The 16,215-nt window shown below is 43.4% G+C and overlaps 1 protein-coding gene across 1 annotated transcript in view; it reads right to left on the bottom strand.

Moving 5' to 3' along the window:
• LOC126277899 (tubulointerstitial nephritis antigen-like) overlaps window positions 1-16,215 on the bottom strand; it is a 483,079-nt gene that overhangs the window by 12,504 nt on the left and 454,360 nt on the right. The window contains exon 7 of the mRNA XM_049977454.1: window positions 9,577-9,872. Within this exon, the coding sequence (XP_049833411.1) occupies window positions 9,577-9,872 (296 nt within the window). The remainder of the gene's footprint in view (window positions 1-9,576; window positions 9,873-16,215) is intronic.

Genomic DNA, 16,215 nt, shown 5'->3' with positions numbered 1-16,215 from the left:
TGGTGGTGGTGGTGGTGGTAAGAAGAAGGCTGAGGTGGGGAAGAATAGCAACATAAGGATGGGGGATGGTAAAGTGCTGCTTGTGGGAGTATACAGGGATGAGGTGGAGAGAGGGTAGAGCAGCTAGATGCAGTCGGGAGGTTAGACCAGGAGCAGGGGTGGGGGCAGCTGAAAAGAAGGAATATGTAACTTCCTGGCAGATTAAAACTGTGTGCCAGACCAAGACTCAAACTCGGGACCTTTGCCTTTTGCGGCCAAGTGCTCTACCGACTGAGCTACCCAAGAACGACTCTCGATCCCTCCTCACAGCTTCAATTCTGCCAGTAGCTGTGAGGAGGGGTCTCATAATGAGAAGGAGATGAAGGTAGACAAGTGGAATTTTATCATTGGATGGTAAATCACCAGTAATACTGTTCACTGATGAAGCCATTTTCACTCATGACTATATCAAAAACACTCATAACCCACAGTGGTGGTCCAATGAAAACCAGCTTATGTGCAGACACCTTTTTAAGAAAGCATCCATGTGTATACATGGTGTGATATGCTAGACAATCAGTAGGAATGGCCTGTTGTGTTACCACATTATCTTACAGGACCTATTATCTAGCATTATTGTAAGAGGTTCCTTTAGCTATAACGATTGGGCTTCAGAACATTCTAGTCATCAGATGACAGCCAACATTCCCAAGAACTATGGTTGGTAGAAAATGTCACTTTTTGGCGCCAATGTCCTGGTTCTTAGCCCTTTAGATTTTTGTTTGTTGTGCAGTTGAAAGGTGAAATCGGACAAAGAAAAATAAATGTAAGAGATGAACTGATCGTTCGGATTATGAATAGTGCTGGCCTCTTAAGAGGACACCAAGACGACCTCAGAAGATGTTCACGTAGTGCTGTCAAGAGAATTCAAAAATGGATTATAACCAGTGAATCCAGCAATGCTTCGCAACTGCTAAGTATGTATTTGAATTGGGTATACGTCCTAATGTCCTTTCCCATGCTCTCTCTGTCCATCACAAACCTCCCTTCTCTCAGTCCATCACATCCTCCCCCCTTTCTATCTCCATAACCTTTATTGGGAATCGATATACTTAAAATGTGTGAGTAAATTGGTTGGGATTGTTGGTATAGAGGGTACGAGAGAGATCATTCCAGCTACTGGATCTGTGAGAATAGTAGCTTCAATTACTGTATTTTGCATAGTTTTAACCTGTGAATGCATGGGATTACAAAGTTTTGCACCAATCAGATTCTGTAGTAATATATTAATCACAAATTGAAAAGCTATAAATACAATTTTCCTGTTCTCTCGTAAAGCCAATTGTGAAAAAAAAAGCCAAAACAGCACATTTTATGTTTACAATTTTTGTTTAAAAAATATATAAGAAGAAATAATATACTGTATCAGAGAAACGACTTTTCTAATGACTTAAATGCCCTGCCTTCATAGTTAAAACTGTCTGGAAGAAAGAAAACTAAACTAAACATTTTAGCAGCACACCACAAAACAGCACACCATAGCATTTACTTTCTTGCAGTCATTTTTAACAGAAAACCTGTACATTCTTGTTTAAAAAAGTACAGAGTGTCCCACTCAAACCTCCCTGATTTCAAGGACCCCGGAGAGAAAAACCACAGTAGATACGACAATGAAAAATGCACCACATTGTAGAGCATCTCAAAGAATTTGTATTCCCGCGTCAGAAGTTCCAAGTATTGTCGCCAGAGTGCAGCACGGTCGCATGAAGTGAAAATGGCGACTCCACAGCTGTGTGCGCATGCAGTAGTGCGGTTTGCAGAAACAAAATCGCCGATTACTGTGCAAAGACATTATCGTCGTTTGTATGAATGTGATCCACCTGATATAAAAACAATTAAGGTTTGGTATACGAAGTTTCTGGCAACAGGAAGTGTTCTGAAACATTCTGGTGGTGCACATTACGGAGTTTCGGAAGAGACTGTGGAGGACATCAGACAAACGTTTCTCCGAAGCCCAATTAAGTCAATTCGTCATTCACCTAGGCAACTTGATGATCCTCGATCAACATTGCATCATGTAGTTCACCAACGTCTTCATATGTGTGCTTACAAAGTACAACTTCTGCAACATCTGATGCTGAACGACAAACCATGCTGACAACAATTTGCTGCAGATATGCTGCAGTGTATTGATATGGATGCCAGCTTCCTGGAAATATTTTTATTCTCAAATGAGCAACCTTTCATCTATTAGGAAGGGCTAATAGGCATAATGTTCGGATTTAGGGTTCGCAAAATCCATACATTGTCATTGAACATGTTTGTGATAGCCCCAAACTAAATGTCTGGTGTGGGCTAATGCACAACAGGATTGTTGGACTGTTCTTCTTTGCGGAACAAACAGTGAATGGATCAGTGTATCTGGACATGTTGGAGCAGTTTGTGTACCCTCAGATACAAGACTTGCAACCCAACTTCATTTTTCAATAAGATGGAGCTTCGCTGCATTGGTCAACGGCTGTATGCAAGTTCCTGGATAGGAAATTTCCCAATTGTTGGATCGGATGTGGAGGACCCACTGCCTGGCCACCACATTCACCTGACGTAACACCACTTGATTTCTTCATGTGGAGATTCGTGAAGGACCATGTGTATGTGACCAAAGTGGATGATATTCCTACGTTGCGACATCTTATCACTAATGTGATTGCAACAATAACAGAGGAAATGTTACAAAGAACTTGGCATGAAATTGAATATAGACTCGTTATTTGTCATGCAACAAATGGTTCACATATAGAGGTGTACTGATGATAAAGAAATAAATCCTTTGAGATGCTTTACAATGTGGTGCATTTTCATTGTCTTATCTACTGTGTTTTCTTTTCCCAGGTCTTTGAAATCAGGGAGGTTTGAGAGGGACACCCTGTATATAGCCCACGCTCATCTGAACGTTTATTAGAGTAATCTGTAAATATTGGAAGTAAGGCAGTCAAGAACTTTTCGAGATTTTTGTTAACAACATTTCACCTTTACATATCAGAAAGGTCATTCACTAAGACTGACACTTCTTAAAATTGTAATTTCCAGTTTCCACTGTATTTTTGTGTGCTTCCAGGTGCGAAAATATCCATTACAATTTGCAATTTCATCAGACAGAGAGTCACGCTTCCTGAATGTTTATAAATCAGTAAAAAAATTTATCAAAATTTTGGGTGCCCATCGCTTGTTCGCCAGAGAATTAGGTCACCCTAACCATTTCCTTATTCAGGCTATATGCCGCACTATGGCCAAGTTTGAATGGTACCGTATTTCACTCTGCACGACCACAAGCCACCAAGTAGACAACTTGGCAGGCGCGAAGAGAGGAGAACATCGCCGCAGAAATGGCCAGTATCGAGAAAGAGCCGAATGTGTCAGTTTCAAGACGATCTCAATGGTTGCGGCGTTCTGAGACATCAACTTGGTGAATCTCACGAAGGGATTTGGGCTTGCATCCATACAAAGTCCGTTGATTGGGCGATACAGCAGTGGAAATATCATCTCAGACGATGCGAATTTTTGTCTTAGAGGCTTCGTCAATATGCATAATTATTGGAGCGAGAAAATCCCACAAGTGGCCCATGAGTGCCACTGCCTTCAGTGAAACTCTCAATGTGTAGTGTGTTTTATGGCGTGGCAGGGTCACTGTACCTTATTTATTTCAAAATGGTGAAAACTCAAGTTCTGGTCACATAAATTCTCGTAACATGGATCTGTAGCACGTGCCATTCATGGTAACGGTTCTATCCCTATCATCTCGAAACAAATACGTTCCTACGACCCTGCCATACCATAAACAGCACCACACATTGAGTTCAACATGTTGTTCCAGCAGGGCGGCGCTATGTGCTACAGGGCTAATGCTACACTTGATTTGACAACTGCGTCATCTCAGGACGTGGATCTGTGAATTGGCTGCCACAGTCGTGTAATTTAACACTCACGGATTTTTTTCTTTGGGGCTAAATCAAAGCCAAGGTCTATGCCGACAAGTCACAAACTTTGGAACATTTTAAAGTGAACAGCCTATTCGTCAGGCTATCGCAGACTTAACGCCACTAACGTTGGGCAGAGTAATTAACAACTGGAGCCATCGTGTGAGTCAGTTCGTTCAAAACCATGGTGTAGATCTGAACGAAAATTTGTTCAGAACATAACTGTAGTGTCTAATATGAAGATGGTATCTGTTCTTTCTGACATGTCCGAAACAACACATACCATCGATGACCATGTAGCTCTCTTAGAATGAAATAGTAATTAAATCAAGACTCTAAGCTGTCGACATACATCAACTGGGACAATTAAAAATACAGGGTGATTCAAAAAGAATACCACAACTTGAAAAATGTGTATTTAATGAAAGAAACATAATATAACCTTCTGTTATACATCATTACAAAGAGTATTTAGAAAGGTTTTTTTTTCACTCAAAAACAAGTTCAGAGATGTTCAATATGGCCCCCTCCAGACACTCGAGCAATATCAACCCGATACTCCAACTTGTTCCACACTCTCTGTAGCATATCAGGCGTAACAGTATGGATAGCCTCTCTTATTTCTCGTTTCAAATCATCAATGGTGGCTGGGAGAGGTGGCCGAAACAGCATATCCTTAACATACCCCCATAAGAAAACATCGCAAGGGGTAAGATCAGGTCTTCTTGGAGGCCAGTGATGAAGTGCTCTGTCACGGGCTGCCTGGCGGCCGATCCATCGCTTCGGGTAGTTGACGTTCAGGTAGTTACGGACAGATAAGTGCCAATGTGATGGAGCTCCATCCTGCTGAAATATGAATTGTTGTGCTTCTTGTTCGAGCCGAGGGAACAGCCAATTCTCTAACATCTCCAAATACTGTAGTCCAGTTGCAGTAGCACCTTCGAAGAAAAAGGGACCAAAAACTTTATTGGCTGAAATGGCACAGAAAACGTTCACATTAGGCGAGTCACGTTCATACTGATTTGTTGCCCGCGCATTCTCAGTGCCCCATATACAGACATTGTGACGGTTGACTTTCCCGTTAGTATGGAAAGTTGCTTGATCACTAAACACAATCTTTGAAACGAAAGATTCATCTGTTTCCATTTGAGCAAGGATAAAATCACAGAAATCGATTCTTTTAATCTTAGCAGCTGCAGACAGTGCTTGAACCAATTTCAGACGATAAGGTTTCATAACTAACCTTTTTCGTAGGACTCTCCATACAGTTGATTGTGGAATTTGCAGCTCTCTGCTAGCTCTGCGAGTCGATTTTCCTGGGCTGCGAACAAATGCTTGCTGGATGCGTGCTACATTTTCATCACTCGTTCTCGGCCGTCCAGAACTTTTCCCTTTGCACAAACACCCATTCTCTGTAAACCGTTTATACCAACGTTTAATACACCACCTATCAGGAGGTTTAACACCATACTTCGTTCGAAATGCACTCAATAACACAAAAAGCTTTCTGTTGAGCGGTCGCCATCTTAGCATCAACTGACGCTGACGCCTAGTCAACAGCGCCTCAAGCGAACAAATGTAAAACTAAATGAAACTTTATAGCTCCCTTAATTCGCCGACAGATAGTGCTTAGCTCTGCCTTTTGTCGTTGCAGAGTTTTAAATTCCTAAAGTTGTGGTATTCTTTTTGAATCACCCTATATATGCCCCGACCTGGACTCGAACCCAGGATCTCCTGCTAACATGGCAGACACTCTATCCATCTAAGCCATCAGGGGCACAGAGGATAGTGTGGACTGCAGGGATTTGTCCCTTGCACGCTCCCCGTGAGATCCACATTCCCAACTTAATGTCCACACACTACATTCGTGGTTCTCCTGCCCATTGCACTCATTACTCGCAGCAGACAATCTTACCGAGTACCATAAGAGTTCGGGCAATGCGTGTGCATCCAGCACAGAAGAAGGTCAATGGCCGGTTAGTTTTAACTGTATGAAGATGGTATCTGTTCTTTCGGACATGTTCGAAAGAACAGATACCATCAGTGACCCTGCAGCTCTCTTAGAATGAAATGATAATTACATAAAGACCCTAAGCAGTCGACAGGCGTTGATATACATCAATGGGGACAGCTGAAAATGTGTGCCCCGACCGGGACTCAAACCTGGGATCTCCTGCTTACATGGCATCCATCTGTGCCAACGAGCTTCTCTAAGCTTGAAAATAAAAACTGAGACGTTGAGTGATTTATTTTTCTCAAATTTTAAAACGTATCACTCGCAATGAAAGACCCTTCATGTATGTTCATACAGGGTGAGTCATTAACTATTGCCACCAAGAATAACTCCGAAAGTATGATAGGAGCTGAAAAGTTTGTAGGACAAAAGTAGCATGGGACAATGGGGGACGTAATATGACGTTGATTTTTTGTTGCTAGGTGGGGTAGCTTCAGAGATACGAAGCTCAACTTTATTTTTTAAATGGGGTGCTATAGTTTGGTACTTATTTTCTGATAGCGGCTGTCGAGACGAATCCAATGATATGTAACAGTAAGGTCTTTGAAGGTCAACGAAGGTTACAAAGGTGGTATGAACGTCCATTTACAGAAGGTGTTCGAAGTGATGACCATTAGTATCAATGCAGTGCAGCAATCTTTTTATCATGGACTGAGTGGTACTTCTTATCACATTGGCACTTATCGAAGCACATGCTCTGACAATTCTCTCTCGTATATCATGCAAATAGTAAATATTCGCCGAATACGGCGTATCCATCTAACGTGCCATTGACATGTAAACACCATTCGGTGGTTTTGCAATACAACACTAATAGGAACGGTAAGACCAGCATCGTCGAATGAAGCGAATGTGAATGATGTATTCCTTCCTTTCTCCTTGCCTTCTCTGTCTATATCCGCTCCCACCTTCCCTCTCCATGGCATCAATCTCCCTCCCCCCTCCCTCTATCCCCCACCCTGATACCACGCTGGTGGTTATTAACCCTACACTGTTTGTTTCCAGGTAGCAAGTAATATGTGCACCGACTGTGGCTGAAATCGATCCATGGGCTTAGGAGGAGCTTTTTACCTTCGGAATTGCCAGACTGCACAGGTGTCACATATATTTAACACATTTGTATACATATTTCACCCATATCTGTAGCAAATTTCGTCCTGCAGTGTCGTTTCCACGCACCTCAATATTTATAACGTCGTATCCCCTGAACAATATCTCCTACAATGATATAATTTTCATGTTTTTTATGTATAATTCTGTATATACATTCAGCGGCGTATGTGGATGCTGTCTCCGAAATTTGTGGGGTATAGAGTTAGTAGCAAAGAAAAAATAAATTTACACATCATGCATGATGCGGCAGTTTCTGACGCATCACACTGTTTATGATGTCACATCTCCTGAACTACGTCTTGTACAATGATGTAGTTTTCGAGGTACATTCAGTGATATATATGAATACTCGGTCTTCTTCTTCTTCTTCTTCTTCTTTCACTTTACACCTTAGTCCCCCAGCGATCACAGGGTCGGCGTCTCGCATTCGGGAGGACGGCGGTTCAATCCCGCGTCGGGCCATCCTGATTTAGGTTTTCCGTGATTTCCCTAAACCACTCCAGGCAAATGCCGGGATGGTTCCCTTGAAAGGGCACGGCCGAATTCCTTCCCCGTCCTTCCCTAATCTGATGAGACCAACCCAACCCAACAGGGTCGGCGTGGTTAAACGGATTTGGCAATGGTTTAGGGATGGCCGGATGCCCTTCCTGCTGCCACCATGTACCCCCCCCCCCCCTCCCCTCCAGGACGGAAACAGTGTACCCCAGCTGTCTGCGTCTAGTGTAAACCATGAAATAGTGCGGACGTGTTTCAAATGTCTGCGACGCGTGTAACTGAGGCGGAACATGGGGACCAGCCCGTTATTCACCTAGCGGGATGTGGAAAACGGCCTAAAAACCATATCCAGGCTGGCCGGCACACTCGCCGTTAATCCGTCGGGCGAATTCGATCCGGGGCCGGCCCGCCTACGTGAGTCCAGGAACAACCGCGTTAGCGCGCTCGGCTACACTGGCGGGTAGTGATATATATGAATACTGTCTGCAAAATGTCTCGCGAACACAGCAGCCTAGTAAAGAAGTAATAAGTTAAAAGATCTTGACTGATGTGGCAGCTTTACTGAATGGATAGCGAAAATGTAAGCGATAAACTTTTTCCCTTTTACCACTTTGCGGGGGGTCGTCAGCGAGAAAAAAAGGTTTCTTAAAGGTTTGAAATCGTACAGTACGTAAAGTTTGTTGGAAGTCGCTAAGTTCTCTCATTCTCAAATACTGGATAAATTAATTCTTGACGGTATTTTTGATCTGTCGTTGCAACTACAAAAATGATTTTTTCACCAGGCACATTTCGCTTTATTTAGGTAAAGCATCATCAGTGGTCTGTGTTATATACAGAAAAACAAAGATGTGCTAGCAGACGGAATTTACCGACGTAAGCGAGAAATCAGCCGAAAAATCACCGAAAGTACAAATCAGCATATACTTAACGAACTGTTTTTCGATCTAAAAAGCGATGAAAATGTAAATAACTTAATTACAGACCACTGTTGATGCTTTACCTCAATAAAGCGAAACGCGTCTGGTGAAAAAAAAATCACGCATTTTTGTAGTTGCAACGACGGATCAAAAATACCCTCATGAATTATAAAGCAGCTACGGACACTATGGCCACACAAATGAAGAATTTAGATGGATAAATTAAGTCTGGATATTCATGCGTCATGGTCTTATTCTTCACCCGAACGCCTTTGATAGGTAGCTGGTTCTTACACTCCCAGCCGCTTTTTACAGACTGTGGTTATTGTGCCAAGTTTGGCCGAAAGCAGTCGAGTAGGTCAGGAGGACATGTGGATCATACGTGAATACATTTGTGCTTCAGTTCTTGTAATATGTATGGCGTCTTCGTGAAAAATGCTGGCCGCATGGTTTGAGGCGCCATGTCACGGACTGCGCGGCCCTTCCGCCGGAGGTTCGAGTCCTCCCTTGGGCATGGGTGTGTGTGTTGTTCTTAGCATAAGTTAGTTTGAGTAGTGTGTAAGTCTAGGGACCGATGAAAAGTGGCTCTAAGCACTATGGGACTTACCATCTGAGTTAATCAGTCCCGCCGGTGCGGCCGAACGGTTCTAGGCGCTTCAGTCTGGAACCGTGCGACCGCTACGGTTGCAGGTTGGAATCCTACCTCGGGCATGGATGTGTGTGATGTCCTTAGGCTAGTTAGGCGCAAGTAGTTCTAAGTTCTAGGGGACTGATGACCTCAGATGTTAAGTCTCATAGCGCTCAGAGCCATTTGAACCATCATCAGTCCCCTAGACTTAGAACCATTTAAACCTAACTAACCTGAGGACTTCACACACATCCATGCCCGAGGGGGGATTCGAACCTGCGACCATAGAAGCAGCGCGGTTCCGGACTGAAGCGCCTAGAACCGCTCGCTCACACTTGCCGGCTACGGACAATGATCTCAGCAGTTTAGTCCCTTAGGAATTCAGACTTTTTTTTATTGACCTAAGGATCGCAGATACTGTCTAGACGGAGATGTGTGCTTGTCGGTACTGACCCGAACTTGCGCATGAAGAGCCAGGCTCGGTCGAGATTGCCTCCCTGGCAGCCGCGCTGGCCGCGGCTGTTGCACTCGAGCAGGTGTCCGGCGGACAGGGTGACGGGCTCGGTGCCCTTGGACATGATGTGGAAGCGGTCCGAGGCGACGTCCGCCGTCGAGATGGCCCAGGAGGCACCGCACCAGCCCTGGTCTCGCACGCTGCTCAGCATGCCCGGCCACTTGGAGCGCGCGTCGAAGCTGCGCGGCAGTCGCGACGGGTCCAGCACGCGCTTCACCGGCCGCATGCGCATCACCTGCAACACGATCAGCCGCTCGCCACTCTGGTTCCACTGTCTGCCAAACGTAACGTAACATAGTAAAACACACAGCTCTCGTCCAGGGCGATTAAGCGACTAAATACACAGAAGAGCCAAAGAAACTCGTACACCTGCCTAATATCGTGTGGGGCTCCTACGAGTACTCAGAAGTACCGCAACACGTGGACCGGACTCGACTAATGTCTGAAATAGTGCTGGAGGGAATTGACACCATGGATTCTGCAGCGCTGTCCATAAATCCGTAAGAGTACAAAGGGGTGTAGACCTCTTCTGAACAGCACGTTGCAAGGCATCCGAGATATGCTCAACAATGTTCATGTCTGGGGAGTTTCGTGGTCAGCGGAAGTGTTTAAGCTCAAAAGAGTATTTCTGCAGCCACTCTGTAGCAATTCTGACTGCTAAGATACAGGGTGAGTCACCTAACGTTACCGCTGGATATATTTCGTAAACCACATCAAATACTGACGAACCGATTCCACAGACCGAACGTGAGGAGAGGGGCTAGTGTAATTGTTTAATACAAACCATACAAAAATGCACATAAGTATGTTTTTTAACACAAACCTACATTTTTTAAAATGGAACCCCGTTAGTTTTGTTAGCACATCTGAACCTATAAACAAATACGTAATCAGTGCCGTTTGCTGAATTGTAAAATGTTAATTACATCCGGAAATATTGTAACCTAAAGTTGACGATTGAAGCCCCCGACGTTCAGTTGCGTGTTGTAACAAACACGGGCCACTGTCGGCGAGCAGCATCAGCAGGGACATGTTTACGATGACGACCGTTTTTACGAGTGTGGCTGTAGTGCACTGTTGTGGTTTGGTCTAGCTGTCGCAGTGTCCGCATGGAGCGCTTGCTGCTATTGTTATTCTGCATTCGTCTCCGCACGCAGACCAACTGTAGTACACCGTGTTACCAGACGTCTGTGATAGTGTAGTGTTGTAGGAATTGTGAGCATGGTGTGTACGAACTCTGAAAATTTTGCAAAAACAGACATAATGTCTTATGGGATAACAGCAATCAGTGATTTTATAATGTTACTTAAAAACCGTCTTGATTGCAAATTTTTTATTCATATGACCGGTTTCGGTTCATTCAGAACCATCTTCAGATCTGATATTTCAGTTACAGGAGTAACATGACGTAGCATGTGAAAATTGCTGGATTTCGTCGGGTTACTCCTGTAACTGAAATATCAGATCTGAAGATGGTTCTGAATGAATCGAAACCGGTCATATGAATAAAAAATTTGCAATCAAGACGGTTTTTAAGTAACATTATAAAAAGAACTCTGAAAAGGCGGAGATGATACTCATCTACGGCGAGTGTCGACGAAATGCAGCTGAAGCCTGCAGGTTGTATGCAGAACGGTACCCGGACAGAGAGCATCCAACGTGCCGCACATTGCAAAACATCTACCACCAACTGTATGCAACAGGTATGGTCGTAGCACGCAAACGGGTCGGTAACAGGCACGTCACAGGAGAAGCGAGTGCAGTTGGTGTGTTAGCTGCTGTTGCCATGAACCCATACATGAGTACACGGGATATTGCGAGAGCCGGTGGACTCAGTCAAAGTAGTGTCATGCGCATACTGCATCGTCACCGCTTTCATCCGTTTCATGTGTCGCTACATCAGCAATTACATGGTGATGACTTTAATCATCGAGTGCAATTCTGTCAATGGGCATTAACAGAGAATGCGTTACAGTTCTACCTGTTTACCGATGAAGCGGGTTTCACAAACCACGGAGCAGTGAATCTACGAAACATCCATTACTGTCTGTGGACAATCCTCGCTGGCTCGGACAGGTAGAGCGACAGCGACCGTGGACTGTAAATGTATGGTGCGGAATCATTGGCGACCACCTCATTGGTCCTCACTTCATTGCAGGGGCCCAAACAGCTGCAACATACATCGCGTTTCTACAGAATGATCTGCCAACGTTGCTCGAAAATGTCCCACTGGAAACGCGTCGACGTATGTGGTATCAGCATGATGGTGCACGTGCACATTCCGCAGTTAACACTAGGCTGACCCTTGACAGGATGTTCGACGGGCGTTTCATAGGACGTGGAGGACGCATAAATTGGCCAGACCGTTCTCCTGATCTTACTCCTCTGGACTTCTTTCTCTGCGGTACGTTAAAGGAGAATGTGTACTGTGATGTGCCTACAACCCCAGAGGATATGAAACAACGTATTGTGGCAGCCTGCGGCGACATTACAACAGATGTACTGCGGCGTGCACGACATTCATTACGCCAGAGATTGCAATTGTGTGCAGCAAATGATGGCCACCACATTGAACATCTATTGGCCTGACATGTCGGGACACACTCTATTCCAACCCGTAATTGAAAACGGAAACCACGTGTGTACGAGTACCTCACCCCTCATGGTAATGTGCATGTGCGTCAGTTAAAAAGACCAACAAAAAGGTGTTAGCATGTGGACGTAATGTGCTGTTCCAGTCTCTTCTGTACCTAAGGTCCATCACCGTCGCCTTTGGATCCCTACGTAGTTCGGTGCTCTCCGAATCACACGATCGAACAGCGGAGGAGTGGTACTCAAGCGTTAACTTTAGGTTACAATATCTCCGGATGTAATTAACATTTTACAATGCAACAAACGGCACTGATTACTTATTTGTTTGTACGTTCAGATGTGCTAACAAAACTAACGGGGTTCCATTTAAAAAAACGTAGGTTTGTGTTAAAAAACATACTTCCGTGCATTTTTGTATGGTTTGTATTAAACAATTACACTAGCCCGTCTCCTCACGTTCGGTCTGTGGAATCAGTTCGTCAGTATTTGAAGTGCTTTACGAAATATATCCAACGGTAACGTTAGGTGACTCATCCTGTATATGGCCGCTGCAACGCCACTTATTTGTGTCATTCTTCAGTTTTCATCATTTCTCACTTTCCAGCGATCTCTGAAGTAAGTAATTCATCTTATTATTAACTTAATAATAATTTTTTAGTACAAATACAGTGTGGAATGTACTTCTCAGCTACTGTACTATCTTATAATCGAAATAAAATTAGTGGGACACATGTGTCCCAGCAGACATTATTTGTAAAGATTAGCAAGACAGTTGATTAATGGGTATTCATCCAGGAAAAAGAGGGGAACAATGCCCACTTTCTTCCCAGCAAAGAGAGGAGTCTCTAGTGTGCCAGATGACGTCCGGCTCGTGAACGTAGGCAAACATGTACCGAAAGACAGTGGCACTAGGAAGTGATGCAGATTCTGCAGCACAAACTCTACAGAGAAGAGAACAAAAGTTGCTTGCACTGCTTGTGGTGTACCACTCTGAGCCACATCTTGTTTTTCCAAGTTTCATGGCATGTAGAGTTTTGTAAGTATTGATCATGAAAACTGAAATGTAATGAATATTTTTTACACTGGCTCTACACAAATAAAAAGATCACATGCATGTATAATTTGTAGTTATTTTATTCTCTGCAAAATCCTGTTTATGGCTAAAAAAATAAAATTACAAAATCAGTCCGTCGGCAGAAAAGGTATTTTGCACTGGTTCATGGGACATGTGTGTACCACTTCCTGTTGTAAAAAAATGGAGAACTTAAAAAATATTTTGATGGTATATATTTTGATGGTATATAATAATGAGACTGAAAAGAAACTGTTATCACCTTAATATTTTAAAAATATGTAAAAAGTGAATTTTATCCATGAAGGGGCTAAGCCACTAAATACACAGAAGAGCCAAAGAAAGTGGTACACCTGTATCTTCTGATGAATGAGTTATATATCACAGTTCACACAGCAGGAATGTTGTTATCTCGTCTAAGGAAAATCCCCACTATATGCAACAATTGGAAAGGAACCCAATGTTACGATTTGGGCTGGAATGTCATCACAAAAGCTGAGCGGGCCACATTTTGTAGACAGGTATGTGAATGGAAATTTTTATTTGGATGTGTCACAAATGTGATTAATAGCTCAAAGAGAAGGGATCATGGATCATGTGTTACAGGAGAACAGATTCCTGCACACTTTGTTATTTAGGTGTGGCCACTGGATTGGGTGTGGTTCAGAAACATCTCCAGCCCAATTGAAATGACCACCACGAATCCTGTATCTTACTAGTCCAGACAACTCACTGGAGAATAACCAAGTCCCATGTGGGTCAATGTTGGTGTAGCACTAATAAGGAATTGTGCCGGGCTCCTGTGTAGGGCTCCTGCGAGTACTCAGAAGTGCCACAACACGACGTGGACCGGACTCGACTAATGTCTGAAACAGTGCTGGAGGGAACTGACACCATGGATCCTGCAGCGCTGTCCATAAATTCGTAAGAGTACGAAGGGGTGGATATCTCTTCTGAACAGCACGTTGCAAGGCATCCGAGATATGCTCAATAATGTTCATGTTGTAGGTAGGCTGTTTAGGTTTTCTTATTGGTAACGCCACATAGCGCTCTGTATGAAAAATCACTGGCTGTGCTGTGCGCAGTCTGTGGCTAGTTTGCATTGTTGTCTGCCATTGTAGTGTTGGGCAGCGGCAGCTGGATGCTAACAGCGAGTAGCGTTGCGCAGTTGGAGGTGAGCCGCCAGAAGTGGTGGACGTGGGGAGAGAGATGGCGGAGTTTTGTAATTTGTAAGACTGGATGTCATGAACTACCATATATATTTTGACTATTAAGGTAAATACACTGTTTGTTCTCTATTAAAATCTTTCATTTGCTAACTATACCTATCAGTAGTTAGTGCCTTCCGTAGTTTGAATCTTTTATTTAGCTGGCAGTAGTGGCGCTCGCTGTATTGCAGTAGTTCGAGTAACGAAGATTTTTGTGAGGTAAGTGATTTGTGAAAGGTATAGATTAATGTTAGTCATGGCCATTCTTTTGTAGGGATTTTTGAAAGTCAGATTGCGTTGCGCTAAAAATATTGTGTGTCAGTTTAAGCACAGTCGTGTATAATTGTTCTAAGGGGACGCTTCATATAGACCAATCTTGTATAAATTTTTCTAAGGGGACGTTTCAATGTCTGGGGAGTTTCGTGGTCAGCGGAAGTGTTTAAACTCAAAAGAGTATTTCTACAACCACTCTGTAGCAATTCTGACTGCTAAGAGGCGATATATATATATATATATATATATATATATATATATATATATATATATATATATATATATATATATATATATAGTTTCTAAGTAAAGCTTTTACTTTTCGTGTAAAAAAAGATAAAAACCAATGTTTTGGGATTCGCGAGTGTTCTCCGCTACGTAATCTTTCTCAGTCGATTTTGAGAAAACTATTCCCATCTAGCAGTCAGAAATCAGAGCTTCACAATGAACTGGTTTTCTTTTCGTTATTACTCGTAGTTATTGTGATACTTCAAAGTAAAGTACCACCCACATTTTGAAAAATTTTGCAGTGAAAAGTGTAGCCGCTGGCCAGTTTACGGTGTGATGCATTTTACGGCATACGAGGTGTGTGGGAAAAGTAATGAGGCTGAGAGCACTGTGACCGATCTGGCAACGCTGAGTTGTTGCGCTTTTGTAGACCGGTGTGTTCATCACTTCCAGGTGCTCAGGCCCAGTTTCAGCTTCGTACAACCGTCGCGTGATTTTTGGAGAGCGCCATCATTGAAGTTGTGTTTTTGTTGTGTGTTACGGAAATGGAAGAGCGGAATTTAAAGCAACGTTATTCTACCAACTTGGGGAATCGCGAGTGTAATCTTTGAAAAAGTGAAATGGGCCTACGCGGAACATTCTTTATCAAGAACATAAGTTTTTCGCTGGCACAGATCATTTTTGTTAGGCTGAGGACACGTTGAAGATGAAACTCGCTCAGGAGATCTTCAACTTCCAAAACTGACGAAAACGTCGAATGTGTGCATGCTCTTGTGAGATTATTCCTCCCCAAGAAACTCTCAACCAAGTGTTTTACAAAGATTTCCTTAAAAGGCTTTGGAAAAGGATGACTCTTGTGAGAGTGGACCTATGCAGATAAGTGGAGGCTGTGCCACGACAACGCCCCGTTTCACACGATCACTTCCATCACGAAATTTTTGACCTAAGAAAGGCATTTCTGTTGTTCCATAGCCCCACTATTCACCTGATCTGAGTCCTCGTGACATTTTCTTTTCGAGAAACTCAAAAAAATCTTGCAAGGACGTCATTTTGGAACACTGGCAAACATTAAAAAGATTGTGACCACCACGTTGAGGGCCCCACGAATTGAAGCTTTTCAGCGCTGCTGTCAGGCCTGTGCACATCGACTCCACCGGTGTATAGTTGCCGAAGGGAACCACATTCAAGCGGACAATATTGTTATT

This window comes from Schistocerca gregaria, chromosome 6, assembly GCF_023897955.1.
Source record: "Schistocerca gregaria isolate iqSchGreg1 chromosome 6, iqSchGreg1.2, whole genome shotgun sequence".
Classification (NCBI taxonomy): Eukaryota; Metazoa; Arthropoda; class Insecta; order Orthoptera; family Acrididae; genus Schistocerca; species Schistocerca gregaria.
The sequence above is the reverse complement of the archived record's forward strand: the minus strand, read 5'-3'. Positions and strand labels throughout refer to the sequence as shown.